At 46.7% G+C, this 17353-nt stretch overlaps 1 protein-coding gene across 2 annotated transcripts; it reads left to right on the top strand.

The window, feature by feature from the left end:
• The first annotated feature begins 9574 nt into the window (after positions 1-9574).
• LOC123412063 (sucrose synthase 1) lies at positions 9575-16237 on the top strand. Of its 2 annotated transcripts, none has more exons than XM_045105016.1 (16): positions 9575-9681; positions 11808-11918; positions 12362-12482; positions 12598-12749; positions 12839-13031; positions 13171-13289; positions 13382-13598; positions 13682-13777; positions 13879-14052; positions 14131-14247; positions 14340-14506; positions 14595-14819; positions 14972-15290; positions 15380-15624; positions 15712-15850; positions 15938-16237. In XM_045105016.1, the coding sequence occupies exons 2-16, from the start codon at positions 11824-11826 to the stop codon at positions 15983-15985; spliced, it is 2427 nt and encodes an 808-aa protein (XP_044960951.1). In that variant the 5' UTR covers positions 9575-9681; positions 11808-11823; the 3' UTR covers positions 15986-16237. The 2 variants fall into 2 exon arrangements, with proteins under 2 accessions (XP_044960951.1, XP_044960952.1); XM_045105017.1 differs by lacking the exon at positions 9575-9681 and adding an exon at positions 10895-10949.
• The last annotated feature ends 1116 nt before the right edge of the window (positions 16238-17353 follow it).

Here is a 17353-nt window from a genome sequence, read left to right as displayed (position 1 = left end):
ACTCAAATACGCATAAAACAACGTCGAACCTTAAGTGTGCAGACCCTGCGGGTTCGAGAACTATGTAGACATGACCCGAGAGACTCCTCGGTCAATATCCAATAGCGGGACCTGGATGCCCATATTGGATCCTACATATTCTACGAAGATCTTATCATTTGAACCTCAGTGCCAAGGATTCATATAATCCCGTATGTCATTCCCTTTGTCCTTCGGTATGTTACTTGTCTGAGATTCGATCGTCAGTATCTGCATACCTATTTCAATCTCGTTTACCGGCAAGTCTCTTTACTCGTTTCGTAATACAAGATCCCGCAACTTACACTAAGTCACATTGCTTGCAAGGCTTGTGTGTGATGTTGTATTACCGAGTGGGCCCCGAGATACCTCTCCCTCACACGGAGTGACAAATCCCAGTCTCGATCCATACTAACTCAACGAACACCTTTGGAGATACCTGTAGAGCATCCTTATAGTCACCCAGTTACGTTGCGACGTTTGATTCACACAAAGCATTCCTCCGGTGTCAGTGAGTTATATGATCTCATGGTCATAGGAACAGATACTTGACACCCAGAAAACAGTAGCAACAAAATGACACGATCAACATGCTACGTCTAGTAGTTTGGGTCTAGTCCATCACATGATTCTGCTAATGATGTGATCCCGTTATCAAGTGACAACACTTGCCTATGGTCAGGAAACCTTGACCATCTTTGATCAACGAGCTAGTCAACTAGAGGCCTACTAGGGACAGTGTTTTGTCTATGTATCCACACATGCACTGTGTTTCCAATCAATACAATTATAGCATGGATAATAAACAATTATCATGAACAAAGAAATATAATAATAACTAACTTATTATTGCCTCTAGGGCATATTTACAACAGTCTCCCACTTGCACTAGAGTCAATAATCTAGTTCACATCACCATGTGATCCAACGAATCCAACACCCATATAGTTATGGGGTCTGATCACGTCTTGCTCGTGAGAGAGGTTTTAGTCAACGGTTCTGAAACTTTCAGATCCGTGTGCTCTTTACAAATCTTTATGTCGTCTTATAGATGCTGCAACTATGTGCTATTCGGAAATACTCCAAATATCTACTCTACTATACGAATCTGTTTCACTACTCATAGTTATTCGGATTAGTGTCAAAGCTTGCATCGACGTAACCCCTTACGACGAACTTTTTAACCACCTCCATAATCGAGAAAAATTCCTTAGTCCATCAGTTACTAAGGATAAATTTTGACCGCTGCTAGTGATTCAATCATGGATCACTCTCTGTACCTCTCAACAGACCTTGAGTCAAGGCACACATCAGGTGCGGTACCCAGCATGTCATACTTCAGATTCTACGGCCAAGGCATAGAAGACGACCTTCGTCTATTCTCTTTATTCTACCGGGGTCAGGTTTTGAGTCTTACTCTAATTCACACCTCACAACGCAACCAAGAACTCCTTCTTTGCTGATCTATTTTGAACTCCTTCAAAAACTTGTCAAGGCATGCATCTTGTTGAAACTTCTATTAAGTGCTTTCGATCTATCTCCATAGATCTTTGATGCTCAACGTTCAAGTAGCGCAATCCAGGTATTCCTTTGAAAACTCCTTTCAAACAACCTTGTATGCTTTACAGAAATTCTACATTACTTCTAATCCACAATATGTCAACCACATATACTTATCAGAAATTCTATAGTGCTCCCACTCACTTCTTTGGAAATACAAGTTTCTCATAAACCTTGTAAAAACCCAAAATCTTTGATCATCTCATCAAAGTGTATATTCCAACTCCGAGATGCTTGCACCAGTCCATTGAAGGATCGCTGGAGCTTGCATATTTGCTAGTATCTTTAGGATCAACAAAACCTCCTGTTGTATCACATACAATGTTTGCTCAAGGAAACCGTCGAGGAAACAATGTTTTGACATCCTATGTGCAATATTTCATAAATAATGCAGCAACTACTAACATAATTCTAACATACTTTTACCATCGCTACGAGTGAGAAAGTCTCATCATAGTCAACTGTTTGATCTTGTCGGAAACATCTTTGCGACAAGTCGAGCTTTTCTTAATAGTGACTTATCACCATCATCGTCTGTCTTCCTTTTAAAGATCCATCTTTACTCAATAGTCCTATGACCATCAAGTAATTCTTCCAAAGTCTACACTTTGTATTCATACATGGATCCTCTCTCGGATTTCATGGCTTCCAGCCATTTGTCGGAATCCAGGCCCACCATTGCTTTCTTCATAACTCGTAGGTTCACTGTTGCTCAACAACATGACCTCCAAGACAGGGTTACCGTACCACTCTGCAGTAGTACGCGACCTTGTCAACCTACGAGGCTTGTAGTAACTTGATCCGATGCTCGATGATCACCATCATCAGCTTTCACTTCAATTGGTGTAGGCGCCACAGGAACAACTTCCCGCGCCCTGCTACACACTGGTTGAAGTGATGGTTCAATAAGCTCATCAAGTTCTACCACCCTCCCACTCAATTCTTTCGAGAGAAACCTTTCCTCGAGAAAGGATCCATTTCTAGAAACAAACACTTTGCTTTCGGATCTGAGATAGGAGATGTACCCAACTGTTTTGGATATCCTATGAAGATGCATTTATCCGCTTTGGGTTCGAGCTTATCAGACTGAAACTTTTTCACATAAGTGTCGAAGCCCCAAACTTTCAAGAAATGACAGTTTAGATTTCTCTAAACCTCAGTCTATACTGTGTCATCTCAACGGAAATACGCGGTGCCCTATTTAAAGTGAATGCGGTTGTCTCTAATGCATAACCCATAAACGATAGTGGTAATTCGATAAGAGACATCATAGCATGCACCATACCAAATAGTGTGTGGCTCTGAAGTTCGGACACATCATCACACTATGATGTTCCAGGTGGCATGAACTGCGAAACAATTTCCACATTGTCTTAACTCCGTACCAAATCTCGTAACTTAGATATTCATCTCTATGATCATATCGTAGACTGTTTATCCTCTTGTCACGACGATCTTCACTCTAAAATAGCTTTGAACTTTTCAACATTTCAGACTTGTGATTCATCAAGTAAATACTCCTGTATCTACTCAAATCGTCAGTGAAGTAAGAACATAATGATATCCACTGCGTGCCTTAGCACTTATTGGACTGCACACATCAAAAATGCATTACTCCCAACAAGTTACTCTACTTGTTTCATGTGGCATGTTTTGCATGTCTCAAGTGATTCAAAATCAAGTGAGTCCAAACGATCCATCAGCATGGAGCTTCTTCATGCATTTTACACCAACATGACTCAAGTGGCAGTGCCACAACTAAGTGGTACTATCATTATTACTTTTTTATTATCTTTTGGCACTAATATTATGAACATGTGTAACACTACGATCGAGATTCAATAAACCATTGAGGGTAATTATTCAAGCAAATAGAATAACTATTATTCTTTTAAATGAATAATCGTATTGCAACAAACACGATACAATCATGTTCATGCTCAACGGAAACACCAAATAACAATTATTTGGGTTTCACCACCAATCCCGATGATAGAGGGAGCGTGCGACCTTTGATCATATCAACCTTGGAAACACTTCCAACACGTATCGTCACCTCGCCTTTAGCTAGTCTCCGTTTATTCCGTAGCTTTCATTTCGTGTTACCAATCACTTAGCAACTGAACCGGTATCCAATACCCTCGCGCTACTAGGAGTACTAGTAAAGCACACATCAACATCATGTATATCAAATATACTACTTTCGACTTTGCCAGCCTACTTATCTACCAAGCATCTAGGGTAGCTCCGCCTCAATGACCGTTCCCCTCATAACAGAAGCACTTAGTCTCAGGTTTGGGTTTAGACTTGGGTCTCTTCATTAGTGCAACAACTGTTTTGTTGTTTCACGAAGTATCCCTTCTAGACCTTGCCTTTCATGAAACTTAGTGGTTTTACTAAGCATCAACCATTGATGCTCCTTCTTGATTTCTACTTTCGCAGTGTCATACATCACGAATCTCTCAAGGATCATTGTATCTATCCTTGATATGTTATAGTTCATCACGAAGCTCTCACAGCTTGGTGGCAGTGACTTTGGAGAACCATCACTATCTCATCTGGAAGTTTAGCTCCCACTTGATTCAAGCGATTGTCGTACTCAGACAATCTGAGCACACGCTCAACGATTGAGTTTTTCTCCTTTACTTCATGGACAAAGAATCTTGTCGGAGGTCTCATACCTCTTAACAAGGGCACAAGCATGAAATCACAATTTCATCTCTTTAGAACATCACTCATGTTCCGTGACGTTTCAAAACGTCTTCAGCGCCACGCTTCTAAGCCATTAAGTATTTCGCACCGAACTATCGCGTAGTCATCAGAAACGTGTATGTCGGATGTTCACAACATCTACAGACGACGCTCGAGGTGCAGCACACCGAGTGGTGCATTAAGGACATAAGCCTTCTGCGCAGCAACGAGGACAATCCTCGGCTTTACAGACTCAGTCTGCAAAGTTTGCTACTATCAACTTTCAACTAAATTTTCTCTAGGAACATATAAAAACAGTAGAGCTATAGCGCAAGCTACATCGTAATTCGCAAAGACCATTAGACTATATTCATGACAATTAGTTCAATTAATCATATTACTTAAGAACTCCCACTCAAAAAGTACATCTCTCTAGTCATTTGAGTGGTACATGATCCAAATCCACTATCTCAAGTCCGATCATCACGTGAGTCGCGAATAGTTTCAGTGGTAAGCATCTCTATGCTAATCATATCAACTATATGATTCATGCTCGACCTTTCAGTCTCATGTGTTCCGAGGCCATGTCTGCACATGCTAGGCTCGTCAAGCTTAATCCGAGTGTTCCGCGTGTGCAACTGTTTTGCACCCGTTGTATGTGAACGTTGAGTCTATCACACCCGATCATCACGTGGTGTCTCGAAATGAAGAACTGTCGCAACGGTGCACAGTCGGGGAGAACACAATTTCTTCTTGAAATTTTAGTGAGAGATCACCTCATAATGCTACCGTCGTTCTAAGCAAGATAAGGTGCATAAAGGATTAACATCACATGCAATTCATAAGTGACATGATATGGCCATCATCATGTGCTTCTTGATCTCCATCACCAAAGCACCGGCACGATCTTCTTTTCACCGGCGTCACACCATGATCTCCATCATCATGATCTCCATCAACGTGTCGCCATCGGGGTTGTCGTGCTACTCATGCTATTACTACTAAAGCTACGTCCTAGCAATATAGTAAACGCATCTGCAAGCACAAACGTTAGTTTAAAGACAACCCTATGGCTCCTGCCGGTTGCCGTACCATCGACGTGCAAGTCGATATTAACTATTACAACATGATCATCTCATACATCCAATATATCACATCACATCATTGGCCATATCACATCACAAGCATACCCTGCAAAAACAAGTTGGACGTCCTCTAATTGTTGTTGCATGTTTTACGTGGTGACCATGGGTATCTAGTAGGATCGCATCTTACTTACGCAAACACCACAACGGAGATATATGAATTGCTATTTAACCTCATCCAAGGACCACCTCGGTCAAGTCCGATTCAACTAAAGTTGGAGAAACCGACACTCGTCGGTCATCTTTGAGCAATGGAGTTACTCGTAGCGATGAAACCAGTCTCTCGTAAGCGTAAGAGTAATGTCAGTCCGAGCCGCTTCGATCCAACAATACCGCGGAATCAAGAAAAGACTAAGGAGGGCAGCAAAACGCACATCACCGCCCACAAAAACTTTTGTGTTCTACTCGAGAATACATCTACGCATGAACCTAGCTCTGATACCACTGTTGGGGAACGTCGCATGGGAAACAAAAAAATTCCTACGCGCACGAAGACCTATCATGGTGATGTCCATCTACGAGAGGGGATTTCCGATCTACGTACCCTTGTAGATCGCACAGCAGAAGCATTAAGAAACGCGGTTGATGTAGTGGAACGTCCTCACGTCCCTCGATCCGCCCCGCGAACCGTCCCACGAACCGTCCCGCATCCGTCCCACGATCCGATCCGATCTAGTGTCGAACGGACGGCACCTCCGCGTTCAGCACACGTACAGCTCGACGAGGATCTCGGCCTTCTTGATCCAACAAGAGAGACGGAGAGGTAGATGAGTTATCCGGCAGTGTGACGGCGCTCCGGAGGTTGGTGGTGATCTAATCTCAGCAGGGTTCCGCCCGAGCTCCGCAGAAACGCGATCTAGAGGTAAAACCGTGGAGGTATGTGGTCGGGCTGCCGTGGCGAAAGTTGTCTCAAATCAGCCCTAAAACCCCACTACATATAGGAGGGAGGGAGGGGAGGAGGCAGCCTCAAAACCTAAAGGTTTGGCCGAAATTGGAGGTGGAGGAGTCCTACTCCAATCCTACTTGGAGTAGGATTCCACCTTCCCACTTGGAAACTCTTTCCACCTTGTGTTTTTTCCTTCTCAAAACTTATGGGCCTTAGTGGGAACTTATTCCAGCCCACTAGGGGCTGGTTTATCTCTTCCCATAGCCCATGAGACCCCTTGGGGCGTGACACCCCTCCTGATGGTCCCCGGCACCCCTCCCGGCACTCCCAGTACACTACCGATGAGCCCAAAACTTTTCCAGTAATGCACAAAAACCTTCCGGTAACCAAATGAGATCATCCTATATATCAATCTTCGTTTCCGGACCATTCCGGAAACCCTCGTGACGTCCGTGATCTCATTCGGGACTTCGAACAACATTCGGTAACCAACCATATACCTCAAATACGCATAAAACAACGTCGAACCTTAAGTGTGCAGACCCTGCGGGTTCGAGAACTATGTAGACATGACCCGAGAGACTCCTCGGTCAATATCCAATAGCGGGACCTGGATGCCCATATTGGATCCTACATATTCTACGAAGATCTTATCGTTTGAACCTCAGTGCCAAGGATTCATATAATCCCGTATGTCATTCCCTTTGTCCTTCGGTATGTTACTTGTCTGAGATTCGATCGTCAGTATCCGCATACCTATTTCAATCTCGTTTACCGGCAAGACTCTTTACTCATGTCGTAATACAAGATCCCGCAACTTACACTAAGTCACATTGCTTGCAAGGCTTGTGTGTGATGTTGTATTACCGAGTGGGCCCCAAGATACCTCTCCGTCACACGGAGTGACAAATCCCAGTCTCGATCCATACTAACTCAACGAACACCTTCGGAGATACCTATAGAGCATCTTTATAGTCACCTAGTTACGTTGCGACGTTTGATACACACAAAGCATTCCTCCGGTGTCAGTGAGTTATATGATCTCATGGTCATATGAACAAATACTTGACACGCAGAAAACAGTAGCAACAAAATGACACGACCAACATGCTACGTCTATTAGTTTGGGTCTAGTCCATCACATGATTTTGCTAATGATGTGATCCCGTTATCAAGTGACAACACTTGCCTATGGTCAGGAAACCTTGACCATCTTTGATCAAGGAGCTAGTCAACTAGAGGCCTACTAGGGACAGTGTTTTGTCTATGTATCCACACATGCACTGTGTTTCCAATCAATACAATTATAGCATGGATAATAAACAATTATCATGAACAAAGAAATATAATAATAACTAATTTATTATTGCCTCTAGGGCATATTTCCAACAGGGCTGGGGTGAGGGTACATATAGGCATCTCTTTGATCCCGGTTGGTGGTCAGAACCGGGAAAGAAGACTGACCTTTAGTCCCGGTTCCAGCCACCAACCGGGAGTAAAGGTGCTGCACCAGGAGCGAGGACTATTGGTCTCGGTTGTGTATGGTACCGGGACTAAAGGGGTCAAACGAACCGGGACCCTCGCCCGGCCGGCGCCCTCACCTCACGAACCGGGACTGATGCACCCATTGGTCCCGGTTCGTAACAGAATCGGGATTAAAACTCTTATCTCGCCTGGACCAAAGCCATGTTTTCTACTAGTGCACACACCACCTCTTCACGCCTCATCCTTATGCTCACGCGAGACGCTCCAGCCACACAAAGCAGCAATTGGGTCGTTGACCCCAACTTTCCCCTACGTCCGCGATCTAGTAAATCCTCCAATCGATGCTCTTCCTTTGCCTCTTTGTTGTCCATCTCACCGGTGAAAATCGAAACTCCCCGTGTGCTGCAGTGGCCATCTAGGGAAGACGACGTGCCGTTGCAAGCCGTCGTAGATGTTGGGTGCAGGGTGCTCATCGGCGTTGCTGCAGTGGAGCGCTCGTCGGGTGCCCAGGGCTCCAAGGCAACGCGCGGCGGCTGCAATGAAGCTTCACTGACGGCCTGGAGCTGCGATGTAGTGGGCAATGCTACAATAGAGGCTCACCGGCGGCTGCAAATGAAGCTTTACCGGTGGCCTGGAGCTGCGATACAGTAGGCAATGCTGCAATGGAGGCTCACCGCGGCTGCAATGAAGCTTCACCAGCGGTCCGGAGCTGCGGTGCAGCGGGCGGTGCTGCAATGGAGCTTCATCGGCGGCTGCAATGAAGCTCCACCGACGGTCAGATCGGGTGCGGGAGTAGGGGTGTAGTGTAGCATCGGCGACGCGGGTCGTGCTACGAGCATGTGACGCTGCTTTTCCACGACGACGTGGTGGTTGACCGCGATGTGAGAAGGACGTGTTTGCGCTGACCGATCCAACGACTCCAAGTCCGAGGGGTTGGGTCGAACGGCTGCCCAACCGGATAAAATCACCCCGTTGATTCGTAGTAGTGGCCTAAAAATATATATAGAATGAAAATGGTGTGCGCGTATTTAAGACGATACCCGGCCTATACCATTGTGCGGTCGCACTCTTGTATCTACTGTACCCAAACTCCGGGGCCGTTCGTACACCAACTTTGCACACAGCTCTAAATTCCGCAACGCGCAGTCTGACCGGACTTGAAGGAGAGAACACAAAACTGCCCGGGACGATCCAGAAGCGGTTAGCGGCCCCTGCGTGGTCACAGCTGCCATTTCATTTCAAAGAAGCAACGTTCACCAGCTAGCCGCATGTCGCGAGCTCCGGCCTGGTCCGCAAACTGCAGCGCTGCCCCGTCCCCGTTTCCGCGCGGAGTCCACGCACGCACGCACGCAAACAGACACGACACCCGCAGCACGGCTCGCGCAAGGAAAGCGACTTTCCTTTCTCTCTCTCTTTCTTGAGCTCAAAGAAAGGAAAAGAAAAGCCCGGCCACCCAATGGCGTCCGTCGACCCTGCACGGAGCGAAAAGTCACGCCCACCCTCCGAGTCGAAGCTGGGATGCTAATAAAAAAACCAGGAATCGAAGCTGGGATCATGCGAAAACCGGAAGCCGCCCCCGCGGTTTTGGATGGTTTACTTTGCTTTACCATGTGATGAGTCGCCGCGCTTTCCGTCCTGCGGTCACCGCGGGTCGGCGCCCATGGGAATGGAAACATACATGGAATGCGATCAATCCGTCCTAATCCAAAACCACGGGCTTCTCTTGCTGCGCAGGCCAGGATTAATTCCTCCCCTCCTCCTCACTATAAAACGCATGCCCACCCCGCAGCTGCAATCCACACCCCATCACATTCATCACAGCCCCGTCATCTCATCTCCTCTCCTCTGTCACACAAAGCCATTGTTCCGTTCTCCCGTCCGGCGTGTCCGCGCTAGGTAATGTGCCATGCCATGGTTATCTTGGCTGTTTTATCATCTGTTCTGTCCAGTGCAATGCCGGCCATTAGAGAGTTCGTATTTGTATGTAACAAGGGCACCGATGCTGGGGCTTAGTGTGGGCGCGTGTTTGTTTATTCCTGCGATGCAAAAGACGGTTTTACCTTTGCATCTTCTTCTTCTAGTATGGTTTTATGATTAATAATTTCTAGCGGAGCGGAAGAGATGCGATGCCCTCTCTTGTTCTTCTTCTTGTTCGGAACGTAGGGCTCTCGCGGCATCGCCGACGCCAGCTCGCTGTCGCGTCGCACGGGCATTGCAAAGCGCATCTTGGCAAGGAACAAGAGCCGCTGCTTTTCCCCGCACAAGGATTATTCCCACCAGCTTTTCGTTATGCCCCCATCATTTCCAGATTACTTATACACTACTACTCCCGTAGTATAGTGATAAGCACCTCCCTGCTTATAAGCTCGCCAAAGAATTGCCGCTTGGCCGGGATGCGTTAAAAACGAGCTCACCACCTCCTTGGTGTTTCCCCTTGGTTCCGGCACATGAGCTTTACACTCTCTCCCTCGGATACCCACAACCTTCTAGAACCAGGGAGTGTGTTTTCTGCGGCACGGTCCCACTCGCCAGTGATGATTTTCTACGTGGTGAAGGAGTCCGCTTGTTAGCTAGGCTAGGTAGGTTTTGCTTTTTCTTGGACGACAAACTGTCGTTGATAGCTAGGCTAGGTAAACCAGGCCGGTCGCCGTCAAACCCGCCAACCATTTTCCCGTGTTCCCCCACCTAATAATCCACTTTGATATTTGCTCCCAGTCCCACCCTTTCATCCCCATCCAGTCCCCGAGTGCACTGTACCTACATGCACCCGTCCAAATCCATCGAACTGCCGCTGCCTGCGGCTTATGCCATCGGGCCGCAGCTTTACCCAAAGCAGCCAGCATATGCTAATCGGATCCGTGCGTAATTAGTGACACCAATCCATCAGCTAATGGACGGGCACAGCATTTCTATTTTATCCGGCAAGAATGGAATAGAATAGAATAGTTTTCGGTGTTATCCACTGCTATGTCGGCTCCGGGGAGCTGAGGCCCCCACCAACACCAATACCGCGCTCGCTAGCCACCACCTGTCCTGCTCACCAGTCACCACCGGGGGTGGGGGTTTGGGTTTGGGTTTTGCCTATTTATTTGTCCTCCTGGATCTTGCACAAACCCTCCTCTCCTCCCCTCCCCTCCCCTGCACCCTGCACTGCTCCCCGACTGGTATGTCCGGTGTCACCCAGCTCCTTCCATCCCCCCGTGCGCTAGTCTTGGGCGTGCTTTTGCTTTGGTTCCCGGCTAGTCTCACCGCAAATCTTGTTTCTTCGCGGCTCCGAGTAGTCATTCATTCACCTTGATCGCTCGCTAGTTTCTTGCTCCGCTCCTTTTCTCGGGGGGTTTCTTGCGGTGTTCGTGTTTGGTGGGTCGTCACCGCAATCCCGCGCGGGTTCTTGGCTCTTGCTGGCGCGTTTCTCGGGCTCTCTCCTCCGAATCAACCTCCTGGGTTCCTTGTCCTGTTTATTATGAGCGGAGTCTTCTTTCCCCCCTTGGTCAATTTTAGTGCTCCCGCAGTCAGATTTTTTGGTCAAGGTGGAGGTTCTTGACGACTAGCTTGGGATCTTGCCGGAGAAATGTGTGTGGGGGTTTTTTTTGCTGCCATTTAGCAGCCTAAATCACATCCATGATCTGAAAAGTAATCAGCAAACCCGCTTGCTGAAGCCTGCCCCTTTTTTTTCTCTCTCTAGAAACATCTTCAGAGAGCGACTGGTTTGGTGCGGAATCAGTACTGCTAGATTAAGTTGTAGGTGCAAGATTAATGCTTGCTTTACCTTTCCGTTACTTTTGATTTCTTCCATCTGTCAGATTATTATTACTAGCCTTGGTGATTTTTTCGCCTCTGATTAGTCACCTAGCTTGATAGCTTGATTTTTGAGGGGGGTAAATTCCAGTGTTTTTTGGGGGGTGCTGCAGTGGTATGACCAGTGTTGTTGATATCCTACTGGCTGTTGACTTGTGGTTCTTGCGCAAGTAAATGGTCTGATTCGCCAAGGCTGACTGCTAATCTTTTACCTTGCTCTGCAGTTTTGTGTCCTGAGCCATGGCTGCCAAGCTGACCCGCCTCCACAGCCTCAGGGAGCGCCTTGGTGCCACCTTCTCCTCCCATCCCAATGAGCTCATTGCACTCTTCTCCAGGTGAGGATCTCAAAACATGCCTACCTCTATGTGAAACTAACCTCTGTTATGGTACCAAATCAGGTTGAAATGGTATATATTTTATCCCTGTCTTTATGCCCTTAGTTTTTTTTAGCACGGCAACATGAACATCAGAAGTTGATGCATGCATATCTTTGATAGATCGTAGCCAGGACTAGAGGAATCTGGATCATGTTGTAATGTTACATGTTCTTAGCTAGACTATACTTCAGCATAATCTGGGAGACAGGGTAGTGCTGCTCACATGGTTCAAACATCATAGTGCCGACTAGAGGAATTTGAATCATGTTGAAATGTTATATGTTTTTAGCTAGACTTCAGTATATTCTTGTAGACATGGTTGTGCTGCTTACATAGTTAGGTCATATGAAAAATATGAGGTGTAGGACTGTCTTTTTTCTGAAAAATACCACTCTTTGCAGGTATGTTCACCAGGGCAAAGGCATGCTTCAGCGCCACCAGCTGCTCGCTGAGTTTGACGCCCTATTCGAATCCGACAAGGAGAAGTATGCTCCTTTTGAAGACATCCTCCGTGCTGCCCAGGTAACATAACATCGACGACTTGCCCGCTCAAGTGTGGCGCCTTGCTTGCTCAAGTGCTGGCCAGTTGAAATTCATTTTCAGTGCATTCTAATTTCCTTCCTTGATGTAAATGTAGGAAGCAATTGTGCTGCCCCCATGGGTTGCACTTGCCATCAGGCCCAGGCCTGGTGTCTGGGACTACATTCGGGTGAATGTTAGCGAGTTGGCTGTGGAAGAGCTGACTGTTTCTGAGTACTTGGCATTCAAGGAGCAGCTTGTTGATGAGCAGTAAGTTCCAGGATGAAATCTTAGCAGCTGTAGGTGAATTATACATTGTAGTTGCAGTGAATAACCTTGTGTCATTTTCTTGACAACAGTGCCAGCGGCAAATTTGTGCTCGAGCTTGATTTTGAGCCTTTCAACGCCTCCTTCCCGCGCCCTTCCATGTCCAAGTCCATCGGAAACGGGGTGCAGTTCCTTAACCGTCACCTGTCTTCCAAGTTGTTCCAGGACAAGGAGAGCCTTTACCCACTGCTCAACTTCCTGAAAGCCCATAACTACAAGGGCACGGTAAGCTTCCGATTCGTGGAACCTACCAATCTGGAATGCTTGAATTCATAAATCACTGATGAGCATGACATCCTACAAAGAACTGCCTAATGATTTGATCCATGCCCTCTTGATAATGAAATGTCATTTCCTATTACAGACAATGATGTTGAACGACAGAATTCAGAGCCTTCGTGGTCTCCAGTCAGCCCTTAGGAAGGCAGAAGAGTATCTAGTTAGCATCCCTGAAGACACTCCCAGCTCTGAATTCAACCACAGGTTATTTCTATGCAACTTGCTCTTAGGTCTTACCACATAGCTAAGGTTAAACTACTGCAAATGGAGTAGCTGCTCACGGTTTTGAAGTGCAGGTTCCAAGAGCTTGGTTTGGAGAAGGGTTGGGGTGACACCGCAAAGCGTGTACACGACACCATCCATTTGCTTCTGGACCTTCTTGAGGCCCCTGACCCGGCCAGCTTGGAGAAGTTCCTTGGAACTATTCCGATGATGTTCAATGTTGTCATCCTGTCTCCCCATGGATACTTTGCTCAATCCAATGTGTTGGGATACCCTGATACCGGTGGCCAGGTATAGCGGCTTAAACTCAAATTTCTGTTAGCTAGTACTTCCAGGCTTCCTAGTTCTGATCTGACAGGGTACTGTTTTAACAGGTTGTGTACATCTTGGATCAAGTCCGTGCTTTGGAGAATGAGATGCTTCTGAGGATTAAGCAGCAAGGCCTTGACATAACTCCTAAGATCCTCATCGTATGTTCGAGATAACAATGTTGGATGTTCGATTTCTAAGGCCTTGTCAGTGTGTTGTGAGTGACTGGGTACATTTGCCCACCTACTTCTATTTTATGCAGGTAACCAGGTTGTTGCCTGATGCTGTTGGAACTACATGTGGCCAGCGCCTGGAGAAGGTCATTGGAACTGAGCACACTGACATTCTTCGTGTTCCATTTAGAACTGAGAACGGGATCCTCCGTAAGTGGATCTCGCGTTTCGATGTCTGGCCATACCTGGAGACATACACCGAGGTAAATGTTTTGTTCGACAGCGTCCTACAGAGCTGAACATAGTATCTGTATTCTGAGATCATGCATGTTTTGTCACAGGATGTTGCAAACGAACTCATGAGGGAAATGCAGACCAAGCCTGATTTGATCATTGGCAACTACAGTGATGGTAACCTTGTGGCCACTCTGCTTGCCCATAAATTGGGTGTTACCCAGGTTGGTTTTGTTGCACTGTATATGAGAGCCTTGTTTTTTATACTGCTTTTGATTAGCGAAATTACTTACGATTCTCGTGTACATGAATTCAGTGCACCATTGCCCATGCCTTGGAGAAAACCAAGTACCCCAACTCAGACATATACTTGGACAAATTCGACAGCCAGTATCACTTTTCATGCCAGTTCACAGCTGACCTGATTGCCATGAACCACACTGATTTCATCATTACCAGCACATTCCAGGAAATTGCTGGAAGGTAACATCTCTATATTTTCAGTAGAAACATTGTTGGCTGTGACAGTACCAGAACATTTATCTGATGCTTCCCTCTTTTGTTTTTGTAGCAAGGATAGCGTGGGTCAATATGAGTCTCATATTGCTTTCACCCTCCCTGATCTTTACCGGGTTGTCCATGGGATTGACGTGTTTGATCCTAAGTTCAACATCGTCTCTCCTGGAGCAGACATGACTGTCTACTTCCCATATACCGAGACTGACAAGAGGCTCACCGCCTTCCACTCTGAAATTGAGGAGCTCCTGTACAGCGATGTTGAGAATGATGAACACAAGTGAGTACTTGTCTCTGTGTGATGTAATAACTAGTGTGTTTCACGGGGTTTACAGTGGCGACTTCAATGTTTCGAGCATTTGCTTACTTTCTGCTGTATCATATACACGCTCTTCCATTCTAGCATAACCATTTTAATATTTTTTCCTACAGATTTGTGTTGAAGGACAGGAACAAGCCAATCATCTTTTCAATGGCTCGTCTTGACCGCGTGAAGAACATGACTGGCTTGGTTGAGATGTACGGCAAGAACGCACATCTGAAGGACTTGGCAAACCTTGTGATTGTTGCTGGTGACCATGGCAAGGAGTCCAAGGATAGGGAGGAGCAGGCTGAGTTCAAGAGGATGTACAGCCTCATTGAGGAGTACAAGCTGAAAGGCCATATCCGTTGGATCTCAGCTCAGATGAACCGTGTTCGCAACGGCGAGCTGTACCGCTACATCTGCGACACCAAGGGAGCATTTGTGCAGGTATACACCATGACATTCCTTACTCTACTGTGAGAAGAACAGTCTTGAGTTTGCACTGTGGACTAAACTCTTGTTCCAATTGTTTCTAGCCTGCATTCTATGAAGCTTTTGGCCTGACTGTCATTGAGGCCATGACATGTGGTCTGCCGACAATTGCGACATGCCACGGTGGCCCTGCTGAGATCATCGTGGATGGAGTGTCTGGTCTGCACATTGATCCTTACCACAGCGACAAGGCCGCAGATATCTTGGTCAACTTCTTTGAGAAGAGCACGGCGGATCCAAGCTACTGGGACAAAATCTCCCAGGGAGGCCTGAAGAGAATTTATGAGAAGTATGTGTATTCTCTTCTTGTTGTGCCAGGATAGTTCCAAGTCATGTCCCTGAACAAATGTTGATCCTATAATTTCTGAATGCTCAGGTACACCTGGAAGCTCTACTCAGAGAGGCTGATGACCCTGACCGGTGTGTATGGGTTCTGGAAGTACGTGAGCAACCTGGAGAGGCGCGAGACTCGCCGTTACCTGGAGATGTTCTACGCTCTCAAGTACCGCAGCCTGGTAGGTTATCTGACCAACAGAGAGGAACATATATCAGTGTCCACTTCAGTATGCTTACTTAGGGTTTGTATGTTTTGTTGAATTCAGGCTGCTGCAGTTCCATTGGCGGTCGACGGCGAGAGCAGCGGCAACTAGCGCGGATTCGGGGCATGAAGAGGGCGCATTCATCGAGCAGGAGGGTGAAGTGTCGGCTGCGCTATGATTTGTCTACCGTAGTTTCCATTTGGTCTGTCTGTCGTGGGGTGTGCGATTTGATGTCTCGGCACATTCGTGAGGTCTTGGGCAGTGCTGCTTGCTGGTTCATGCCAGCCGCCTCGAATAAACGCCTGCCCGTGGTGTTCATCTTTCATCAGAGAGTTCAATGCAATGTTTCGTTGTCTGTCTCAAGTCTCAACTCACTCCCCTGTGTGCCTTTGAAGTTGGCAGTTCACTCCTTCCTTTTGGTGTGAATGAAACTGATGATTAACAGAAACTTTACACTTGCTAGAGGCAACTTGGAATAGTGAGTGTTGCTCTTGAAGCGGACATGACCAAATGCCACACCGCCTTTGCATTGTGGTCAGTGTCAGGGCGAGACCTCGAAGAAAGGTTATGGACAGCGGGCATAATTCCTTGGGGATTGACATAGCACACAAGTCGGTTCCAAGTTTCGTTGATAATTTGATATGATAGCCAACAAAATTTGATGGCGGTGGAGGTGCGTGGATCGGGAGGTGAGATGCCACTGAAGAGAAAATTAACCGAGTTACTTCGTTAGGGCATCTTTAAGGCGCACGTTTGCACAGGGTTTGCCAACCAACACGGGTTTGTATCAGTCCGCCGAACGTATTTTTTTCAGCCAACCCGAAACAAATATGAAAAGCTTTGCGGGAGTTTAGATAGCAGCCACATACTCTCACACTCTTGGCCCATCCAAAACCCCTTTCGGACCTGCGATCTAATCCTCATTTTCTCATTGTCCGTCTTTCTCTTTTGCCTTCACTGCCGCTACACCATCCCGGCCATCACACCACAGCCCTATCAGAATTCTACGTCTTCGTCACCTCAAGCGTTTTAGCCAGACTCCATCTAGCTTCTGCTCCGCCGACGTTCAACCCCTTTCCTTCAGTGGCCCTGCCAGGCACATTCCGCTATTGTTGTACTCATCATGCCCAGCAATTGTTCGATGAATTGTTAGAGCTAAAATAGATGTCTCTTCTTGTTTCAAGCGATGTATTTCGATTTGGAGTACATATACAAGCACTATGTTGAGTCGTTCGACGGCTCGCCCGACGAGGACTACATGAATAAGACGGTAATGATGTAGGCGGTCCTTGAAGACGCGGAGCGTGCGGAGGAGCATGTTCTCAATTTAAAGGGATCGATTAAGGTTCATCGAGTGCTCAAATGCAAGAGGGGGCGCGGCCATTTTGACACTAATGGCCGACTACTCTGCACCTGATGCATTCTTCGTTGATCATTTTCGTCGGCGTTTTAGGATGCGCAAGACTGTCTTTGATCGTT

Source organism: Hordeum vulgare, chromosome 7H (genome assembly GCF_904849725.1).
Source record: "Hordeum vulgare subsp. vulgare chromosome 7H, MorexV3_pseudomolecules_assembly, whole genome shotgun sequence".
Taxonomy (NCBI): Eukaryota; Viridiplantae; Streptophyta; class Magnoliopsida; order Poales; family Poaceae; genus Hordeum; species Hordeum vulgare.
Note: the sequence above shows the minus strand (reverse complement) of the source record. Positions and strands in the feature narration are given on the sequence as shown.